Source organism: Cetorhinus maximus, chromosome 22 (genome assembly GCF_964194155.1).
Source record: "Cetorhinus maximus chromosome 22, sCetMax3.hap1.1, whole genome shotgun sequence".
NCBI classification, from domain to species: domain Eukaryota; kingdom Metazoa; phylum Chordata; class Chondrichthyes; order Lamniformes; family Cetorhinidae; genus Cetorhinus; species Cetorhinus maximus.
In genome coordinates this window covers 55243312-55264756 of record NC_135900.1, presented here as the reverse complement: position 1 = coordinate 55264756, position 21445 = coordinate 55243312, and the positions used below count along the sequence as shown (strand labels likewise).

General features: G+C 44.7%; 1 protein-coding gene across 3 annotated transcripts in view; it reads left to right on the top strand.

Annotated features, from left to right (window-relative positions):
• The first annotated feature begins 9599 nt into the window (after window positions 1-9599).
• parvg (parvin, gamma) overlaps window positions 9600-21445 on the top strand; it is a 57244-nt gene continuing 45398 nt past the window's right edge. For all 3 annotated transcript variants that reach the window (XM_078568346.1, XM_078568347.1, XM_078568345.1), the window contains exons 1-2: window positions 9600-9975; window positions 12246-12336. In XM_078568346.1, the coding sequence (XP_078424472.1) occupies window positions 12295-12336 (42 nt within the window). In that variant the 5' untranslated portion in view covers window positions 9600-9975; window positions 12246-12294. The remainder of the gene's footprint in view (window positions 9976-12245; window positions 12337-21445) is intronic.

The following is a 21445-nucleotide window of genomic DNA, read 5'->3' as shown; positions in this document are numbered from 1 at the left end:
GGAAGGATGTTCTTGTTATAGAGGGAATGCAGCGAAGGCTTACTAGTCTGATTCCTGGGATGGCGGGACTGACATATAAGGAGAGATTGAGTCGGTTAGGATTATATTCGCTGGAGTTGAGAAGAATGAGGGGGATCTCATAGAAACCTATAAAATTCTAACAGGACTAGACAGGGTAGATGTAGGAAGGATGTTCCCGATGGTGGGGGAGTTCAGAACCAGGGGTCACCGTCTGAGGATAGGGGGTAGACCGTTTAGGACTGAGATGAGGAGGAATTTCTTCACCCAGAGAGTGGTGAGCCTGTGGAACTCACTACCACAGAAAGTAGTTAAGGCCAAAACATTGTATGTTTTTAAGAAGGAGTTAGATATAGCTCTTGGGGCGAAAGGGATCAAAGGATATGGGGAGAAAGCGGGAGCAGGCTATTGAGTTGGATGATCAGCCATGATCATGATGAATGGCGGAGCAGGCTCGAAGGGCTGAATGGCCTACTCCTGCTCCTATTTTCTATGTTTCTGTATTTTAACCTGTGTAAATTAATAAAATGTTCCATTTAGTTTAATGTAAAACCTCAAGAACTAGTGGTCTGATTCCTGAGTTTAGAGTCGCATCTCACTTAAAATTATAGGTTATGACAGTTGTTTAAAGTTTCCCTCTGGGATTTTTAAAAATAACTTAGCTTTACCAACTGCATCAGTCATAACACTAACTAAGTAGGGTCAATAGAGGAGAGTCAGTTCACTCCTCACCAGATCATAAACAGGGGCTGTAGCTACAGCTTAACTGGCAGAATCCCCCACTATCAACATCCTGGGTGTTACTAAACTGGGCTAGCCAAATAAATACTGTGGCTACAAGAGCAGGTCAGAGGCTAGGAACCGTGTGACGAGTAATCCACCTCCTGATTCCCCAAAGCCTGTCCATCACCTGCAAGGCACAAGTCAGGAGTGTGATGGAATACTCCCTATTTGCCTGGATGAGTGCAGCTCCCACAACACTCAAGAAGCTTGACACCATCCAGGGCAAAGCAGCTCATTTGATTGGCACCACATTCACTCACTCCACCACTGACGCACAGTAGCAGCAGTGTGCACCATCTACAAGATGCACTGCAGGAATTCACCAAGGCTCCTTCGACAGCACCTTCGAAACCCACGACCACTACCATCTAGAAGGACAAGGGCAGCAGATAGATGGGAACACCATCACCTGGAATTTCCCCTCCAAGTCACTTACCATCCTGGCTTGCAAATATATCGCCATTCCTTCACTGTCGCTGAGTCAAAACCTTGGAACCCCCTAACAGCACTGTGGGTGTACCTACACCACATGGACTGTGGCAGTTCAAGAAGGCAGCTCACCACCACCTCCTCAAGGGCAACTAGGATGGGCAATAAATGCTGACCCAGCCAGCGAAGACCACATCCCATGAATGAATAAAAAAAACTGTTGCAAATAAGGTGAATTGGGTGCTGAAAGGCATTTTAAGGGCTGTATTGTTACAGACTTACTTTAATCCTTAAGTCAAAGCTAGGTAACAGTATAGACAGTTTTTTATCTTCAAAAAGATATTTGTGTATTGGAAATGAAATTAATGAGGATATTGCTGTAAATCAAAAAATGAATTATGGTTAGATTGTGAATTGAGATTGGAATTTTAATACACTATTTTCCTTAGGCTGGGTTACAAGAGAATTTCATGAAAATAATGAACTCCAAAGGCGTGCGCATATTGGAGCTTTTGTCACATAAGTGGCCAGCCACTGATTGTAAAAGCACTAATTATGCTGTTTGGAATGTGCATTAAATAATTTAACAAGTGGCCACTGTGGTTTGGCTTCATTGCTTACTTCTCTAATTGTACATTTACAGACTGATATTTACTGAGCTGTTGCAAAAAATGGTACAGCACTGTTTAAAAATTGGCAAAGCTCAATGGGTAAGTTGTGGGGGTGGCGGGGGTAGAGTCAAACATGATTTGAAGTAGCACCATGAGCTCTATTGTGTTATTAGGAAGTCTGAAAGGAATAAAAATAATACATCAGAATCATCAAAAACTTTGCTATGGAACAGAATTGTCATGTAACACGATTAGTGTACTCAGAGGAGATGTGAGGAAACCGCCAGAGTCAGTTTATAGAACTGGCTGAGGAGTCGGGTTTTTAACAATTGTGTAAAGAGGAAGAATGTAAAGACTGAAAACATCACTACTGTGCAGCTCAATGGTAATGTTTGTCATGTTTAGCTGACTTGTGCAAATCAAAGTGAAGAATTCTGAAGAATAGAACAATTTTCTATGTTGTTTGTAACCGTTTTCTACATATGGGCATACTATTGAAGAATAGTATTTGCACACAGGGTAAAACTGCTCCTCCTTGAATATGTACATCCTCTGATTGTGGTCTTTCTATTTACCACACCACCCATCAACCTGGCCAATTTGTGCTGCAGGTTTGTGTCCGGCATGTCTGTCCAGCAGAAGCTAGATTAAGACAATTTAAGTGTATAGAATGACAATATAACTTGTATCTCTCTTATGTACTTAAAAAAAACCTAACTACATTACAAATGGGCAACTTTTCAGAGTTTTCAGAGTGCAGTCATTCAGGGAATTCTATTTTGCATTATCACCTAAACCAGAAAGGTTTGCTCCCTTAATATGTAACTCAGAAGGCTTATCCCATAAACAGACATAAATAAGTAAATAAAGAGACTAGTTTACCCTCATCTATTTCCCTTCTTGTCATCATTGGCTGGTTTCTAAAAATTTCCCAATCTTCCGGCCTACCACTAACCTTCACAACATTGTTTGCTTTTTCTTTCAATTGACAACGTTTTTAACTTCCTTAGTTAGCCATGTTCCTCCTTCTCATGGAACCTGTCTTTCTCAATGGAATAATTCTTTGAGAGTTAAATATCCTTAGATGTCTGCCACTGTTTATCTACATATTTTAATCTATTTTCCCATTTCACTCACAAACTCCATCTTCATACACCTGTAATTCTGAGGAAAGGTTGAAGAAAGGAGCACCTCCCCCCACCTCACCAAACTCCCTCAGTCACCAAACTCCAACTGTATCATTCAAATGCAGCCAAAAACAGCAGCACTCCAGTGCAGACCAGTGGTTGACTCTTAAATGCTCTGTGAACAAGCACAATTAGCATTGGGCAATAAATGCTGGCCTAGCCAGTGACACCCAACTCCCATGAATGAATTTTAAAAATCAGTACTGGAGTCTCGACTATTTATGATATATATTAATAACTTTGATGAAGGAACCAAATTGTAGCCAAATTTACTGAAGATGCAAAGACCACTGGGAAAGCAATTTGTAAGAACGACACAAAAAGGAATTAGGAAATATTGTGAACAAGGAAATTGCTTTTCCCATATTTGCAAAAAGAACCAAATATAATTTAGAGTAGTTTATCATAGGAAAGGATAAGAATTATGACCATAATCTACAAAACTGCTGGTGCCACCACAACCAGTCAAACCGACTTCCCTGATCAGTAAGTGTCTAAGAGAAATTACAGTGCACACACACAGTGCTAATTGATTTAAATTAATAGATACATCCAAGTTCATAAATAAAGCCAAGGTGGCTAAAGTCATGTTATCAGGAACCTGATTCACTGTAATCTGTATAAGCACACATGGGGCAGAATTTTCTGCCTGTCGGGCGGGCGGAGCAGGAGCGGCCATGGGTGAGCGTGGACCCGATCGGGGCCGCGCTGCTATTTTGCACGGGCGGGCCAATAAAGGCCTGCCTAGCGCATTTTTGACTCCTGCGAATATCGGGAGTGTGCGGGCTGCAGCGGGCGGGCACAGACTGCTGGGTCCAATGGCGACCTGGCAGTCTGTTTAAAGGAAGGCCTGGCACCCTCCTGTAGGCTGCTCACAATGGCCACTTCCAGGTCACAACGCAGGGGGTCAGCTGAGCAGGGCAGGCTGGAGGGAAGGGCAGAGAAGCAGGGCAGGTTGCAGGGTCTGCCCCAGGAGCAGGGCAGGCTGCAGGGTCTGCCCCAGGAGCAGGGCAGGCTGCAGGGTCGGCCCCAGGAGCAGGGCCAGGCTGCAGGGTCTGCCCCAGGAGCAGGGCAGGCTGCAGGGTCTGCCCCAGGAGCAGGGCAGGCTGCAGGGTCTGTCACACGAGCAGGGCAGGCTGCAGGGTCTGCCCCAGGAGCAGGGCAGGCTGCAGGGTAGGCCAGCGGGGGGCCAATGGGCCCCTCGTTTTTCTGATGTCTGCCTTGCTGCCCTCCTCAAGGAGGTGGCAGCACAGCGGGGGGTGTTGGTCCCCCAGGATGGGAGGAGGAGGCTCCCCCACATGACCAAACGTGCCTGGGAGGAGGTGGCGGAGGTGGTGAGATCCCGCATCGTGGTGCGGCGCACCTGGATCCAGTGCCGTAAGCGCTTCAATGATTTGTTGCACACTGGAAAGGTGAGTACCATGTTGGTGTTGGGTATTTAACCCAGCAGGTAGCCTGAGCCTTTGAGGCCGCCCCCCCCCAAGTCTTACTGTCGTGACTGCATTGAATCATGTTGGGCATTTCTCGTACACTTGGTGGGCAAGCAGATAGTGCCCATGCTTACATGAGCCTGAGTCGTTCATGAGGAGATGGGTTCTCCCTCACACCATGTGTTGCTCTATGTCGCACATGGCTAGTCTAGGGGCAACCTGCAGGGGATGCAGCTATTCACATACTCATAACTCCAACACATGTCCTATTCATGGTGATGAGATTGTGGAAGGGGAGCCTCAAGGTCTCGTGGTCAAGAGGCATCTGCTGCCCTCGACGCTGCACATAGTTGCAGCTCCTTGCCATGGGAGCTAAGACCATGTGTTTCCTAAAGTGATGGACGCAGAAAGTGTCCAAGTGGCCGTTGGGGGACGTTGGGAGCTGGCGTACTAGCTTTGTAGTGATCAGCAGTGGCGGGGAGAGGAGGCACCGGAGGCCTGAGATGGGCCACTGTGGTTGGGGTGCAGTGTGTGCACAGTCCATGTGCGATTAGCCGCAATGAATGGTCTTCTCTATTTTTCAGGAGAAGAATGCTCACAATGCGTCGGAGCGTTCGCAGACTGGAGGCAGCCAGGCCCAGCTAATGACTTTAAGCCATTTCGAGCAGGAGGCCCTGGAGCTTGAGAGGCGCCATGCGCCCAGGCCCACTGGTGTCGGTGAGGCTGGGGTGGAAGGGCCAGGTATTTGAGGCCAACAGTGACACCCGCTCTGTCCTTCCAACATCCAAAGCACTGATGATTGTTGGAATCATTAATGTAGCAACACTGCTCATTCACACACTGATTGACCCACACGTCTGACTCTTAGACAAAGGTCCCTCGGCCCTTCGAAGATGCGCATGTCCAGCACCTTCCAAAGTCGCCTTATCCCATTTCTGACCACTATCCCTATGGCCTTGTATGCCATGGCATCCCAACTGCACATCCAAATACTTATTACATGTTAGGAGGGTTCCTGCATCCACCACCCTTTCAGCCAGTGTGTCCCACATTACTGTGTGCAAAGGTTGCTCATCACCTCACCTGTCAACCTCATGCCCCTTACCTTAAATCAATGCTACCAGGTTACTCATCCCTCCACCAAGGGGAGAAGTTCCTTTCTGTCGACCCTATCTATGCCCCTCATAGTGTTATAAACCTCAATAATGTCACCCCTCAATCTCCTCTGCTCCAGGGGAAATAACCCCAGTCTATGCTATCTCTCCTCATAAGTCAAATTCTCCAGACCAGCCAGCATCCTGGTCAACGACCTCTGCACTCTCTCCACTCCAATCACATCCCTCCTGTGAAGCTCATATCACAGCTGTATGCCGGACTATAGCTGCGGCCTAGGCAGCGTTTTCTGCACTTGCAACATGACCTCCCTGTTCCGATATTCTATTCCTTGGCTAATAAAGGCAAGTAAGGCATGTACCTTCTTAAACGCCTTATGTACCTGTCCTGCTACCTTAACGGGCCTGTCGACATGACCAGCAAGGTCCCTCTGATCCTCCTTACTTTCCATGGTCCTACCATTCCTCGTGTATTCCCGTTCCTTGTTTGTCCTGCCCAAGTGCATCACCTCACACTTATCCACATAACATTCCATTTGGCATTCCTTAGGCCATCTGACCAGCCCGTCTGTATCCGCCTGTAATGTTAGGGTCTCCTCCTGACTATTTGCCACCCCACCAATGTTCATCTCCTTAGGTTCTGGAAGGTTGAGCACATAATGAGCCAGGGGGAAAGGGATGAAGTGTGTCACTGTGTGCACGCTAACTGATCCACTATCCTTGTTGTTAATTTCAGCATCATCAGAGCCTGTCCACCAGGAGCAATTCCAGATACCCCCTCTCACACCTGAGGGCCCTCAAATGTCACCTCGTCACACCATTTCTGTGAGGCAGGCACTAGCGCAGATACTACCACCTCGGTGGGCTTTGTAACATCGGCTAGTGTCCCGGGGCACAATGGAGGGGGCACTTCACAATCGCTGGAGGAGCTGGCAGAGACAGAGAGTGCCAATGGCGCCAGCAGCCGGAGGACTGCAGGGGACCAGGCAAATGCTGAGTCAGTGCCTGATGATGTGCCTCTGGAGTCGTCCGCAATACAGCAGCTGCAGGAAATGCAGCCGGGTGTGCGGGAGCATCTGGGAGTGATACATGAGGCTATGCTTCGCTTGGTGTCCATGGTGGAGGAGTCCACGCGGAGCATCAGTGATGCAATGAGCCTCATGGCAGAGCGTCATGCTTCCTCCATGGAGAGAGTGGCAACTCTCATGGAGAGGGGCTTCCAGGAGAACAAGCAGCTTCTCCTGGGGTTACGCTCGGACCTGCAAACCCTCACAGCGCCAGTGGCCACAGCTGGTCATTGCCAATATAGGGGATGATGTGGGCTTCAAGCTTCCCAGCTCGTTGCCCATCCATCGACAGTGAGCAGGAAGGTCCGGGGAAACCTCACGTCGGCAGAACATCTGCCTGCTGTATCTGTGGGCGCCTCTCACGGCGCTCTGGATGAGGGCAACAGCTGCTTCGCCCCTTTCCCAGTGACCGCTTCATCAGGTGAGGCTGTGATGACTGGGGAGATGCCAGCTGTGGAACTGGCCACTCCCTCCCAGGCGGGGCCAGCACAGGCTCCACGGGCCAGAGGACGTCCGCCAAGGATATCGAGGCCGACAGGACAGCAGTCAACAGGCTGTCTCAGATGCCACTCTGAGTGATGGGGCAGCACCAAGACGTAGCACCCGGAAACGTAAGCATCAGGCACCTTAGGCAGACCACGGGTTTCTCACTGGTGCTTCTGTTTTGGCCCGAGATTAGGGAATTATTATTTATTTAAGCTTGAAAAACATTTTGGTTTGACTTTGTGTGACCTTATGATGGTGAAAATTAAAACCAGATGTGTTACCGTGGCTGAAGGTGGCTCCTTTGTGCTGCATTTGTATGTTTCACAGACACGTCATGAGCGTTTGGGTGGATATTGAAGTTTATGTCCAAAGCCCTTAGTTGCAACTGATGAAGTGGCAGATTTAGCATTTAAGTGCCGACTATGGAAGGGCCAGGCAAGGCTGGTCCTCCTGATCTATTTGTGTGGGGCTAGCTGAATGTTCATTGGATTAAAGTCTCCTGGGTGTCCCTGTCTCCTTGGTGTAGTCCCGGGTCAGAGTTTAGCCCCTCATCATTCCCGTGTGCTTCCTCATCCTCAGAATCAGTGCTGGACTCATTGTGTGCAGCCGCATCCACTGCGTCAATGTTTTCATCGTCCACTGTGTCCCCCCTTTCCAGCGCAAGATTGTGGAGAGCGCAGCATGCAACCACTGTCACCGAGACATGATCTGGGGGGTACTGGAGTGCGGCCCCTGAATGGTCCAGGCATCGGAAGTGCATCTTGAGAAGACCGATGGTTCTCTCCACCACAGCCCTTGTGGAGCAAAGGCTCCTATTGTACCGCTGCTCAGCTTCTGTGCTTGGATGGCGGAGAGGCGTCATGAGCCACCTTCTGAGGGGATAGCCCTTGTCACCCAACAGCCATCCATCCAGCCAGGCTGGAGCACTGAAGAGCCCCGGCACCTGGGAGTGTCTGAGGATGTAGGCATTGTGGGAGCTGCCTGGGTACCTTGCACAGACTTGCAGAATCAGCATCCTGTGATCACACACTATCTTCACGTTCATGGAGTGGAAGCCCTTCCTGTTGACAAAGGCACTGGGCTCACCTGCTGGTACCTTGATGGCCACATGTGTACAGTCTATTGCACCCTGGACACGGGGGAAGCCAGCAATCGCTGTAAAGCCTCTGGCTCGCTGTGTCTGGCTGGCCTGGTCCCAATGGAAGTGGATGAAGGTCAATGCACGCCTGAACAGAGTGTCTATAACCTGCTTGACACAAGTGTGGGCAGTTGATTGGGAGACACTGCAAAGATCACCCACCGAGTCCTGGAAGGAGCCAGAGGCATAGAAGTGGAGGGCAACTGTGAACTTCAGAGCCGCTGGCATGGGGTGTCCACCCACACAATTCGCGGAGATCTCAGGGCCAATCATCTGACAGATGTAGTTGATTGTCTCCCTTGACAGTCGGAGCCTCCTTCGGCACTGCACCTCAGACATATTGAGGTAGGTGCTTCGCTGCCATTAAAACCTGGCAGCAGGATAATGGCGTCTTCTGCTGCCCCTTCCACCTTGGACAACCTCTTGGCCCTGCGCCCCTTGTGCCTGCGCCTGGCCTCCCAAACGTGGCTCCCCTGGAGGCTGATTGTACGCTCCTGGCCTCCTCCTTATTCTATCCCTCCCTTCCTCCTCAGAGGAGCTGCCTCCAGTGGACATGTCAGAGCCCATACCCAGGCTAAGGGGAGGCCTCTGGAAAGCTGCAGGCCCGATAAAGATTACTGTCTGCAGAGTGCTGAGCTGAAGGTTCAAAGTACACAGAAAGCTGCTGGAATTCGTTCTGAACTGTTACAGATCCCACAGGCAAGTTTAAAACACTTTCTGCAATAAATACTTCACAGACCAGATTGACAACCCCACTGAGCCCTCATATCTTGCCCGTGGATGAGTTTTATTAAAAAATCTCTTACCCGCCTGCCCATTGTGCCCGCGCGCCGACCCAAAGATCACACGGGTGCCTGAAAATCGCTGTCGATTGACGATTTAAGGGCCTTAACTAGCCCTTTAATTAATGGTGGGCGCGCGTCGAACTTCATCGCGTGCCCACCCAATGAAATATCATGATGGCGTGTGGTGACATCGGGATGCTCACCCAACGTCACTGCACGTCATTTTACGCGCTGATGTGCAGGGCCCCCATCCCTGCATGTCAAGCAGAAAATTCTGCCCATGGATATTTGAATGTACCTTAATTTTACATCTTCCCCCCACTAGGATAAGTTTCATTCACCCAAACATCATTTAATTTAGAACTATGTAAAAAGCCATTCATTCAGTGTAGTTTGTCCTGGTATTTTAGGTCTGTTTGCAATACTGTGTTTTCTTCTCCTCTATCGTCTTGTAGCTGCCTGTTACAATTCTCTCTGTTACGATGGTTAATTGAGGAGCTGGCCCAAACCATATATACCAAGACATCATTTCCGTTACTTAGCATTGTAGATTTCCATGTACATTCTCAGTTAAAACCACAAAGGGCAAGGAGGAAGTTACGATGAAGTCAGAAAAATAACAGCTTTGCTGATACATTTGATTTTTTTTAACTGTACAGAGATTAAGTCTCCAAGTATGACCATTCGCTTCTCAAAATTCTATGCAAGAAGCAAACAAAAAGAAAAGTTAATTATCTCCTTGTTGTAAAGACCAATTTCCAACATTTATAGGTAGAAGCTGTTGATAATCAAGCTGTGCTTAATTTTCTACAACGGCACTTGCAGATAGAAAGGGAAGGAGATGACTAGTTATTTTTCACAGTGCTGAATTCCAGGAAAACCGTTTTGGAAAAAGATTTCACAAATCCAGAAATTTAGACCAACAGAAGGTACGTTTTAGAGATGCTGTATACTGCGTTACATGCATTTGGCAAACTCTGACATATGCTATTTTAAGATCCGTCACAAGTTTCTATCTGTGTCCACGTATTCTTATCTTTCTCTATGCATTTCCTTGGTTTGCAACCATTATTTTAAAATGTCTTTGTTAGCGACACTCTGCAGACAAGAGAGTGTGTGAGTCCCCTTGTAAAATCAATTGCAATATCAACAGTGCCAGTATTCTGAAATTAGTCTGTCTGTCTGCATTTGTGTGCCATTAAGAATTTACTATAGATCGCTGTCATTAGGGTGCACTTTGAAAAAAAATGTTTAATTAATGAAGGTTGTTTACCAGTTGAAATTTGGGAAGTAGGAGATGCGGGGTCAGAAATAGAAATTATTCCATTTTTTTTGCTATATTCCTAAAAAAGCTAACACTTAGTCTTTGTTTTAAATTTACGTAAATATTTTTATTTTGTCAGCTGTAGTGGAAAGGAGAATGGGTTAACATTACAAATAATGTTGATATGCTATGTGTGTGTTCAGTGAGAAGAGGCACAAAGATCCATACATACCATTCACAAAAAGAGATTTTAAGAAATTGTCCAGTTGGTCAAGTCAGTAAAACCTGAAAATGAAGAACATATACTTCCATTTGTGTACTTTTCAACTGCCTTGGATGTGTAATGCTCCCTTTTTTAAAAGCTATTTTATAAGTTTTCATGGCATTACTGCTCTAGGTCATCCATACTTCAACAGCCTGCTCCCTTCCATCTCACCAATATAAATTGTAAAATATATCATGCAAATCATTAGTGTGTTTATTTTCAAATATTGAATTCTCTCACCACAACCCTGATTTTCACCTGCCATTAAAATTGACTTTAAAAATCGACCACGAAAAGGTGTACTAAAACAGCGTGCCCAATAACTCTTCGTTTGATTTTTTTCCTGTCTGTAAAGTCTCCAAATACTTTTTTTCTTCTTTAAGGTGACGTAGCTGAGACTTGTAGCACAATGATTGTGAGCTTGTATGATCAATCCAACATGTCACCACTTTCTGGCGCAGTATGCTGACATTCCAAAACACAGCACTTAAATCAATGACAGCTTGTATTTACATGTACCACTAATTTAGAAAAATCTTGTGAGGCATTTCAAAGAGGCATATTTAGATCCAAATGGACATTGAGTTAAAGAAGATAATGAGAGAGGTGATCAAAAGCTTGGTCAATTTTTTTTTTTTGAGGCCCTTAAAGGAGGAGAGAAAGGCACAGTCAGTGGTTGTGGGGTTTAGGGAGGGAATATCTCAGTGTTGGGTTGACATTGCTGTTGACACCAACGCTTCGGTGAAGGGAGGGAGAGATGCACAAGAAGGCCAAAGTCAGAGGAACTGTATGTTTTTGAGGGAGAGGTGGGAGTTGTAAAATTGGAGAATCAGGAGGCAAAGTAGCTCAGCAAGAACAGGAGTGATGTGTAAACAGGATTTTATGCAGGACAGGATACTGGCAGCAGTGTTTTGGATGAACTGAAGCACATGGAGAATGGAAGGATGGCTAGGGTATCATGGGAATAACTGAACCTGAAAATGACAAGGCATGGATGAGTGTTTTACCAGCAAATGGGCTAAGCCAAGTGCAGATGGACAGCTATAGCAATGGAAATATATGGTCATTATTGTATCATTTGCTACCTCTACAAACTATCAATAAATGCACAACAATTTACATTGCACGTTAATGGTTTAGTGGACATCATCAAGCATCAGTTACATTGTATAAATTCTGTCATTACACTGCAATACTTCCTTGTTTAAGTTACCATAACTGACCTTATGGACTTGCCTAATACTAAAGCAAAATTCTGCAGATGGTGGAAACTTGAAATAATACAGACCTCCTGAGTATTTCCAACATATTTTGTTTTTATAAACTGTATACTTGTCTCATAACTAAGAAAGATCCTATGAGGGTGGGATGAAAATAAGTAGAAAAAAGTGTTAGCAAGTTTTTTGTGTAATACTATTGTGGCAAGTCTCATAAATGTCAACTGAATACTATAGGCTGCAGGATTTGTATTACCTGATATTATTTATCTACCTTGAACTTGGCCATTAGGCATAACAAATGTGCAACCTATCTGACCATAGCAGGCACTTGATAATGTCTGGTGAATTGAGTATTATTATTCATTTTGACACATTTTGACGCATGAAATTTGTAGATAATCTTTTATAGAGAGATGTTTTGCAGAGATAAGTACATATTTGTATCTACAGGAGAAGGACTGTGAAATGGATTCCTCTATTCCTAATCTTGTCACTGCATATGAAGAATTTAAATCATCAACAGAAATTGACATTGCTCCAGGTTTGTACTTTGTTACATTTTTAAAATATTTCTTCAGCCTGTTTTTCTCTTTTATCTCTACACAACACCGGCTTCACATTGAGGATACCCTCTATCGTGTTATGCGGCACTATCACCGTGCTAAATGGGATAGATTTTGAATAGATCTAGCAACTCATGAGATGCTGTGGGCCATCAGCAGCAGCAGAATTGCACTCGAATATGACCTGTAAACTCATGGTCTGGCATATCCCCCACTCTACCATTACCATCAAGCCAGGGGATCAACCCTGGTTCAATGAAGAGTGCAGGAGGGCATGCCAGGAGCAGCACCAGGTGACCTAAAAATGAGGTGTCAACCTGGTGAACCTATAACACAGGACTACTTGCGTGCCAAACAGCATAAGCAGCAAGTGATAGACAGAGCTAAGCAATCCCACAACCAACGGATCATATCTAAGCTCTTCAGTCCTGCCATATCCAGTCGTGAATGGTGGTGGACAATTAAACAACTCACTGGAGGAGGAGGCTCCACAAATATCCCCATCCTCAATGATGGAGGAGCCCAGCACATCAGTGCAAAAGATAAGGCTGAAGCATTTGCTACAATCTTCAGCCAGAAGTGCAGAGTGGATGATCCACCTCAGCCTCCTCCGGAGGTCCCCAGCATCACAGATGCCAGTTGTCAGCCAATTCGATTCACTCCACATGATATCAAGAAACTACTGAAGGCACCGGATACTGCAAACGCAATGGGCCTTGACACTATTCCGGCAATAGTACTGAAGACTTGTGGTCCAGAACTTGTTGTGCCCCTAGTATAGCTACAACACTGGCATCTACCCGGCTATGTGGAAAATTGCCCAGGTATGTCCTGTACACAAAAAGTGGGACAAATCCAACCCAGCCAATTACCGCCCCATCAGTCTACTCTCCATCATCAATAAAGTAATGGAAGGGGTAATCAACAGTGCTATCAAGTGGCACTTGCTTAGCAATAACCTGCTCACTGACGCACAGTTTGTGTTCTGCCAGGGCCACTCAGCTCTTGTCCTCATTACAGCCTTGGCTCAAACATGGACAAAAGAGCTGAACTCCCGAGGTGAGGTGAGAGTGACTGCCCTTGACATCAAGGAGAATTTGACCGAGTGTGGCATCAAGGAGCCCTAGCAAAACTGGAGTCAATGGGAATCAGGGGGAAAACTCTCCGATGGTTGGAGTCATACCTAGCACAAATTAAGATGGTTATGGTTGTTGGAGGTCAGTCATCTCAGTTCCAGGACATCACTGCAGGTGTTCCTCAGGGTAGTGTCCTCGGCCCAACCATCTTCAGCTGCTTCATCAATGAACTTCCTTCCATCATAAGGTCAGAAGTGGGGATGTTTGCTGATGATTGCACAATGTTCAGCTCCATTCGAGACTCCTCAGATACTGAAGCAGTCCATTTCCAAATGCAACAGGACCTGGACAATATCCATGCTTGTGCTGACAAGTGGCAAGTAATAGTCACACCACACAATTGTCAGGCAATGACCATCTCCAACAAGAGAGAATCTAACCATCATCCCTTTATGTTCAATGGCATTACCATCACTGAATCCCCCACTATTAACATCTTGGGGGTTATCATTGACCAGAAACCGAACTGGACTAGCGATATGAATACTGTGGCTACAAGAGCAGATCAGAGGCTAGGAATAGTGCGACGAGTAATCCACCTCCTGACTCCCCAAAGCCTGTCCACCATATACAAGGCACAAGTCAGGAGTGTGATGGAATATTCCCCACTTGCCTGGATGAGTGCAGCTCCCACAACGCTCAAGAAGCTTGACACCATCCAGGACAAAGCAGTCCGCTTGATTGGCACCACATCCACAAACATTCACTCCCTCCACCACCGACGCACAGTACCTACAGTGTGCACCATCTACAAGATGCACTGTAGGAATTCACCAAGGCTCCTTAGACAGCACCTTCCAAACCCACGACCATTCCGACCTAGAAGGACAAGGGCAGCAGATAGATGGGAACACCACCACCTAGAAGTTCCCCTCCAAGTCACTCAGCATCCTGACTTGGAAATACATTGCTGCTCCTTCACCGTTGTTGGGTCAAAATCCTGGAACTCACTTCCTTAAGCACTGTGAGTGTACCCACAGCACATGGACTGCAGCGGTTCAAGAAAGCAGCTCACCACCACCTCTCAAGGGCAATTAGGGATGGGCAATAAATGCTGGCCCAGCATGCGAAGCCCACATCCCATGAATGAATAAAAAAAACACGTCGTTTTGTTGGGAGAGTGGAAGGTTTCAAAAAGTGCCAGGTTACTAAATTGTCCAATGCTATTTCCTGATTATATATTTGGACAAATAATTCAAGCAGAACAAGTTGATGTCAATCTGTTATCCCTCCTGACATGGAATGCCTCTTCTCTAAGCAGTATTCCACAAGAACTGATTGCACACATTCGATCCAAGAATAGGCAAGCTTCAGATTGGGTCTTGTGCCTTTCTCATCAGGATTCAACAGTTCATAATGCAAGAGCTGTCACTCTGCAGGTTCCTAGTTTGTAAAGCATTTAGAAGTTGCAGTAAGTTTCGCTTTTTTTGAGAAACCTAAATAAGAGGCCAAGATCCATTGTTAAGTTAAAAAGAGTAGGTGAGAAGGTTGAGGTAATTCAAGAATTCGTGATTAGGTGCTATCCAATTTGTTTTTTAAAACCTATGAATTGTAAGACATAGAGGATCCTGGGAGGAGACTCACCATTTTAAGTTTCTGATAAAGATTGACTTGGGTAAGAGGGACAGCACATAGGATGGCATATTTACAATTTGGACGGAGCAAGGAAAGCATCAATTATAGTGGCATTGAGAAACAGATGAACATGCTGTTGACAACAAGAAAGGCTGAAGAATACATGAATTAGGAGCGGGGTAGGCCAGTTGGCCCCTCGAGCCTGCTCCGCCATTCAATAAGATCATGGCTGATCTGATTGTAACCTCAACCCCACATTCCCATCTACCCCCGATAACCTTTCACCCCCTTGCTTATCAAGAATCGATCTAGCTCTGCTTTAAAATTTTTTAAAGATTCTGCTTCCACTGCTTTATGAGGAAAAGTGTTCCATGACTCACTACCCTCTGAGAGAAAAACTTCTCATTTCTGTTTTAAATTAGTGACCCCTTTATTTTAAATAGTGAACCCTAGTTCTATACTCTCCTACAAGAGGAAACATCTTCTCCATATCCACCCTGCCAAGACCCCTCAGGATCTTTTACGCTTCAATCAAGTTGCCTCTCACTTATCTAAACCCCAGCAGATACAAGCCCAGCCTGTCCAACCTTTCCTCATAGGACAACCCTCCCATTCTAGGTATAATCTAGTCTCATAAACCACCTCTGAACTGCCTTCAACGCATTTACATTCATCCTTAAATAAGGAGACCAGTATGTACACAGTACTCCAGGTGTGGTCTCACCAATGCCCTGTACAACTGAAGCATAACCACCATACTTTTGTACTTGACTACCCTTACAATAAACAATAACATTCTTCCCTTAGCTAGTTACTTGCTGTACCTGCATACTAATCTTGTATGATTCAAGCAGTAGGACACCCAGATTCCTCTTCATCTGAGCTCTGAAATCTCTCACCTCTTCATCTGAGCTCTGAAATCTCTCACCATTTAGATAATTTTTTTAATTCTTCCTGCCAAAATGGACGATTTCACATTTTCCCACATTATACTCCATTTGATAGATCTTTGCCCATTCACCTAACCTATCTATTTCCCTTTGTAGCCTCCTTATTGACTCTTCACAACTTACTTTCCTACCTATCTTTGTGTCAACAGCAAATTTAGCAACCATGGCTTTGGTCCCTTCATCCAAGTTATTTATATAAATTGTGAAAAGTCGAGGCCCCAGCACTGATCCCTGTGGCACACCACTCGTCACATCCTGCCAACCAGAAAAAGACTCTTTTTGCCTAGTCTCTGTTTCCTGTTAGCTAGCCAATTTTCTATCCATGCCAATTTGTTACCCCTACACCATGAGCTTTTATTTTCCACGATAATCTTTGATGTGGCACCTTATCAAATGCCTTCTGGAAACCTAAGTACGGTACATCCACTGGTTCCCCTTTATCCACAGCACATGTTACTTTTTTAAAGAACTCCAATAAATTGGTTAAACATGATTTCCCTCCCTCAAAATCATGTTGGCTCTGTCTGAGTACCCTGAATTTATTTATGTGCCCTGCTATAATGTCTTTAATAATAGGTTCTAACATTTTCCCTATGACAGATATTAAGCTAACTGGCCTGTAGTTTTCCACTTTCTTTCTGTCTCCTTTTTTGAATAAAGGAGTTACATTTGCTATTTTCCAATCTAATGGAACCTTCCCTGAATTCAGGGAATTTTGGAAAATTAAACCCAATGCAACAAATATCTAATGAGCCACTTCTTTTAAGACCCTAGGATGAAGTCCATCAGGACCCGAGGACTTGTCAGCCAGCAGCTCCAATAATTTGCTCAGTACCACTTTCCTGGTGATTGTAATTTTCTTGAGTTCCTCCCTTCCATTTCCTGATTTATAGCTATTTCTGGAATGTTACTTGTATCCTCTATTGTGAAGACTGATGCAAAATAACTGTTCAATTAATCTGCCGCCATGTTTTTTTCCATCATTAGTTCCCCAGACTGTTACTCGATAGGACCAATGATCACTTTGTTAACTCTTTTTTAAACATTTAAATAAATTCTTACTATCCATCTCTATATTTCTAGCTAGCTTTCTCTTGTACTCTAATTTTTCTCTCTATTTATCATTTAGTCATTCTTTGCTGTTTTTCATATTCTGTCCCACGTTCTGACCTGCCACCCATCTTTCGGCAATGATATGCTTTGTCTTTAAGTTTGATACTATCTTTAACTTTCTCATTAGAATGTATCTATTCTGTGTAATCTGAGATATCCTTTTAAATGTCTGCCACTGCATCTCTAATGACATATCCTTTAACCTAATTTACCAATTTAATTTAGCTACTTTCATGCCCTCATAATTGCCCTTATTTTAGTTAAAATACTAGTCTTAGACCTACTCTTCTCTCCCTCAAACAGAATATAAAATTCCATCATAGTATGATCGCTCTAATCTTGGGGCACCTTGGAGGTGAATAATTAATCCTATCTCATCTAGTATAACCTGCTCTCTGGTTGACACCAGAATGTGCTGTTTTAAGAAACTATCCCGAAAGCATTCTATGAACATCTCATTTAGGCTACCTGTGCCCAGTCTATGTGTAGATTAAAAACCCCTATGATCATCACAGTACCTTTTTCACAAGCTCCAATTATTTCTTCCTTTATACTCCATCCTACTGTGTGGGTACTGTTAGGGGGCCTGTACATAACTCTGACGAGTGACTTCTTGCCTTTATCATTTCTCATCTCTACCCAAATTGCTTCTACATTCTGGTTTCCTGAACTTAGGTCAACCCTCTGTGTCGTGCTAACACCATATTTAATTAACAGAGCCACCATCCCATCTTTTCCAAGCTTCCTGTACTTCCTAAGTGTAATGTACCCTTCAATAGTCAGGTCCCACAGCCATGTATCTGTAACGACAATCAAGTCATACTCATTTATTTCTATTTGAGCTATCAGTTCATCTGTTTTGTTTTGAATGCTACATGCATTTGGACACAGAGCCTTTAGCTTTGTCCTTTTATAATTTTTGTAACCGAGCCCTATGTGCTGATTTACTCTTAGATTTGTACTCTCTACCCTTCCTGTCACAGTCTATTTATCATTTCTCATATTAACACCTTTCTCTCTTGCCTTGTCTCTACTCTTTGATTTACTACCTCTTCCCAAATTTGATACCTTGAACCCACTATTTAGTTTAAAATCCTCTCTACTTACCTAGTTATGTGGTTCGTTGGAACACTGGTCCCAGCATGGTTCAGGTCCCCTTACCTGCCTCGCTCATAGTCACACCCTCCTGTTCCTGACCACTGACCAAATCAGAAGACCCTAACCTAAGGGGTGTGACCACCTCCTGGTACATTCCCCCTCCCTGATGCATTGCTGTGTCTGCAGCTTGGCCTCCGAAGCTCCTTGAGCCACAAGCCCTTACTGCAGACGTGTTTGCTCTGGGTCACAATGACATCCAGGAACTCCCACATGCTGCAGCCTTGACACATCACCTGTCCTGTAATTATTAATGTGTTTTAATTAATTACTTAATTATTTTATTCAATTAATTATTTTCCTTTTGCTATATTTTATTAACCTTAGCACCAGTTTGTATACTATCTTAAACCTTAGGAATAGAATAGACCTTAACCACTTAGCAGAGACTCACCAGATACTCATTGCCCAGCTAGCTTCTTCCCCGATAGTAGAGTAAGAACTAATTCCTACAGGGTGAAAATGTTATAAAAAGCAAAGGGAGCACCACCTTCCCCTCTTCCACTAACTTCCTCACTTGCCCAACTCCCAGCACCCTTGCTCAAAGTTGCACTCCAGTGCTAAGTCGCGCTGAGAGGCCTGTATTTATATGCTCTGAAGCTAGCTCAGCCCCTGGGATAGAAAAAATAGTTTAGTCTAGTTTCCTTAATTCACTAGCTCCAACTGCTCTCCAGTGGAGAGCTTTTATATCCCTGCTTAAGCCCGGATAAAATTTAGAATTTAAGCAGTAAATTTCAGTTAAATGTTAAATACAACAAAATGAGCTTTTTAGAAAAAGATGCCCCCACTCACCAAACTCCCAGAACTCTTGCTCAAAGTCACACTCCAGCATATGAATATATGACATGATGGGCAGGAAAAGGCCAGTAGAAGTGACAGAAGGATTTAACTATCAGGATCACCTACATCCTGTCAAGGAGCATAAGAAAGATATGAAAAAGCCTGTCCAGATGTGGAATGAGTGTTCAAGTCTCAGACAGATTTAGAAGAGTTGTTGAGGGAAGAATAGCTTGGCATGAATAAAGGTAAAAGGGAAACAGCATCATAGGTGAGTCTAGGTTTGGAGAAGAATAATTAGAATTTCAGCAAATGTCCTGAATGAGTACATTACGTTTTATAGTTTCAAAGTTTTATAGCTGTGTGGCAGCCAGTCACTACAGTACTCTTATTTCAAGAAAGAGTTCTGAAAAAGATGTATGTATGTCATGTAATTTGTCACCTATATGGTCCCATAATGACAATTGTAATATTGAAATGAACTTTACAATGTTACAATGATTATAAGATCATAAGTGGTAGGAGCAGGAGTAGGCCATTTGGTCCATTGAGCCTGCTTCACTATTCGATAAGAACATGGCTGGTCTGATTGTGGCTTTAGCTCCACTTTCCTGCCTATGCCTCATAACCCTTGACTCCCTCGCTGATCAAAAATCTGTCTAACTTGGCCTCCATTGATCTCTGGGAAAGAGACTTCCAAAGACTGACAGCCCTCTGAGAAAATGAGTCCATCCTCATCTCCGTCTTAAATGGAAGCCCCCTTATTTTGAAACTGTGCCCCCTAGTTCTAGATTACCACTCAAGTGGAAACATCATCTCAGTATCTACACTGTCACACCTCAGAATCTTACATATTTCAATATGATCTTCCCTGAGTACAGCTGTATTAAGCTTCAAGGGAGTAAGGCAAGGCTGGATGGCCTCTACTTTAATGCCAGGAGTATTACAGGTAAAACAGATGAGTTAAAGGTGAGGATTGACACGAGGAATTGTGATATAGTAGCCATCACTGAGACGTAGTTGAGGGAAGGGCAGGATTGGCAGCTCAACATTCCAGGATATAGAATCTTCAGGCGAGACAGGGGAGGGGGTAAAAGAGGAGGAGACATTGCATTATTAGTTAAGGAGGTAGTTACTGCAATGAGGAGAGATGATATCTTGGAGGGGGCATCAAATGAAGCTTTGTGGGTAGAGCTTAGGAATAAAAAAGGGACAGCCACGTTGTTAGGTGTTTATTATAGACCCCCAGATAGCCAGCAGGAAATTGAGGAGCAAATATGTGCACAATTTGTGGAGGTGTGTAAAAAAAGAACAATAGAGTAATTATATTAGGTGAGTTCAACTTTCCCAACATTAATTGGGATAGACATAGTGTTAAGGGCTTAGATGGAGTGGATTTCTTGAAATGTGCACAGGAGAACTTTTTAGGTCAATATGTAGAGGGTCCAACAAGCAGTGCTGGACCTAATTCTGGGGAATAAAGCCGGGCAGGTGGCTGAGGTGGTGGTGGGCAAGCATTTTAGCCATAGCAACCACAACATGGTACAGTTTAAGTTTGTTATGGACAAAGACATAGACAAGTTGCAAAAAAATGTTTTGGATTGGGGGAGAGTGGATTTTAGTAAAATAAGGCAGGATCTGGCCAAGGTAGACTGGGAACAGTTACTTGTGGGGAAATCTACAGAGGAACAGTGGGGGGTGTTCAAAAAGGAAATGGGGAGGGTACAGGCTCAACATGTTCCCTCTAGGGTGATAGGAAGGAGTAACAAGCCCAGAGAACCATGGATGACCGGAGATATTCAGGTTATGATGAGAAGAGAGGCTTTTAGCAGGTACAAGGGAAGCAAATCAGCAGAGACATTAGTGGAGTACAGACAGTGCAGGGTGGAGCTTAAGAAAGCAATTAGGAGAGCAAAGAGGGGATATGAGAAAGCTCTGGCTGGTAAAAGTAGGGGAAATCCCAAGATATTCTATAAGTATATCAATGGGAATAGGATAACCAGGGAAAGAATAGGGCCCATAAGGGACCAAAGGGGCAATCTATGGGTGGAGTCAGAGGACAGCGCTAGAGTGTTGAACGAATACTTCACATCCGTCTTCACCCAAGAAAATGAGGATGAAGATATCAAACTCAGGGAGAGAGACTGCAAGGTTCTTAAGCAAATTGATACAGGGAGTGACAAGGTATTGGAGGTGCTGACAGGCTTAAAAGTGGGCAATCTCCAGGTCTGGATGATTTGTGTCCCAGGCTGCTGAGGGGGGCAAGGGAGGAGATAGCAGGGGCTCTGACCCAAATTTTTAATTCCTCTCTGGCCACGGGGGAGTTGCCAGAGAACTGGAGAACTGCTAATGTGGTTCCGCTATTTAAGAAGGGTTGTAGA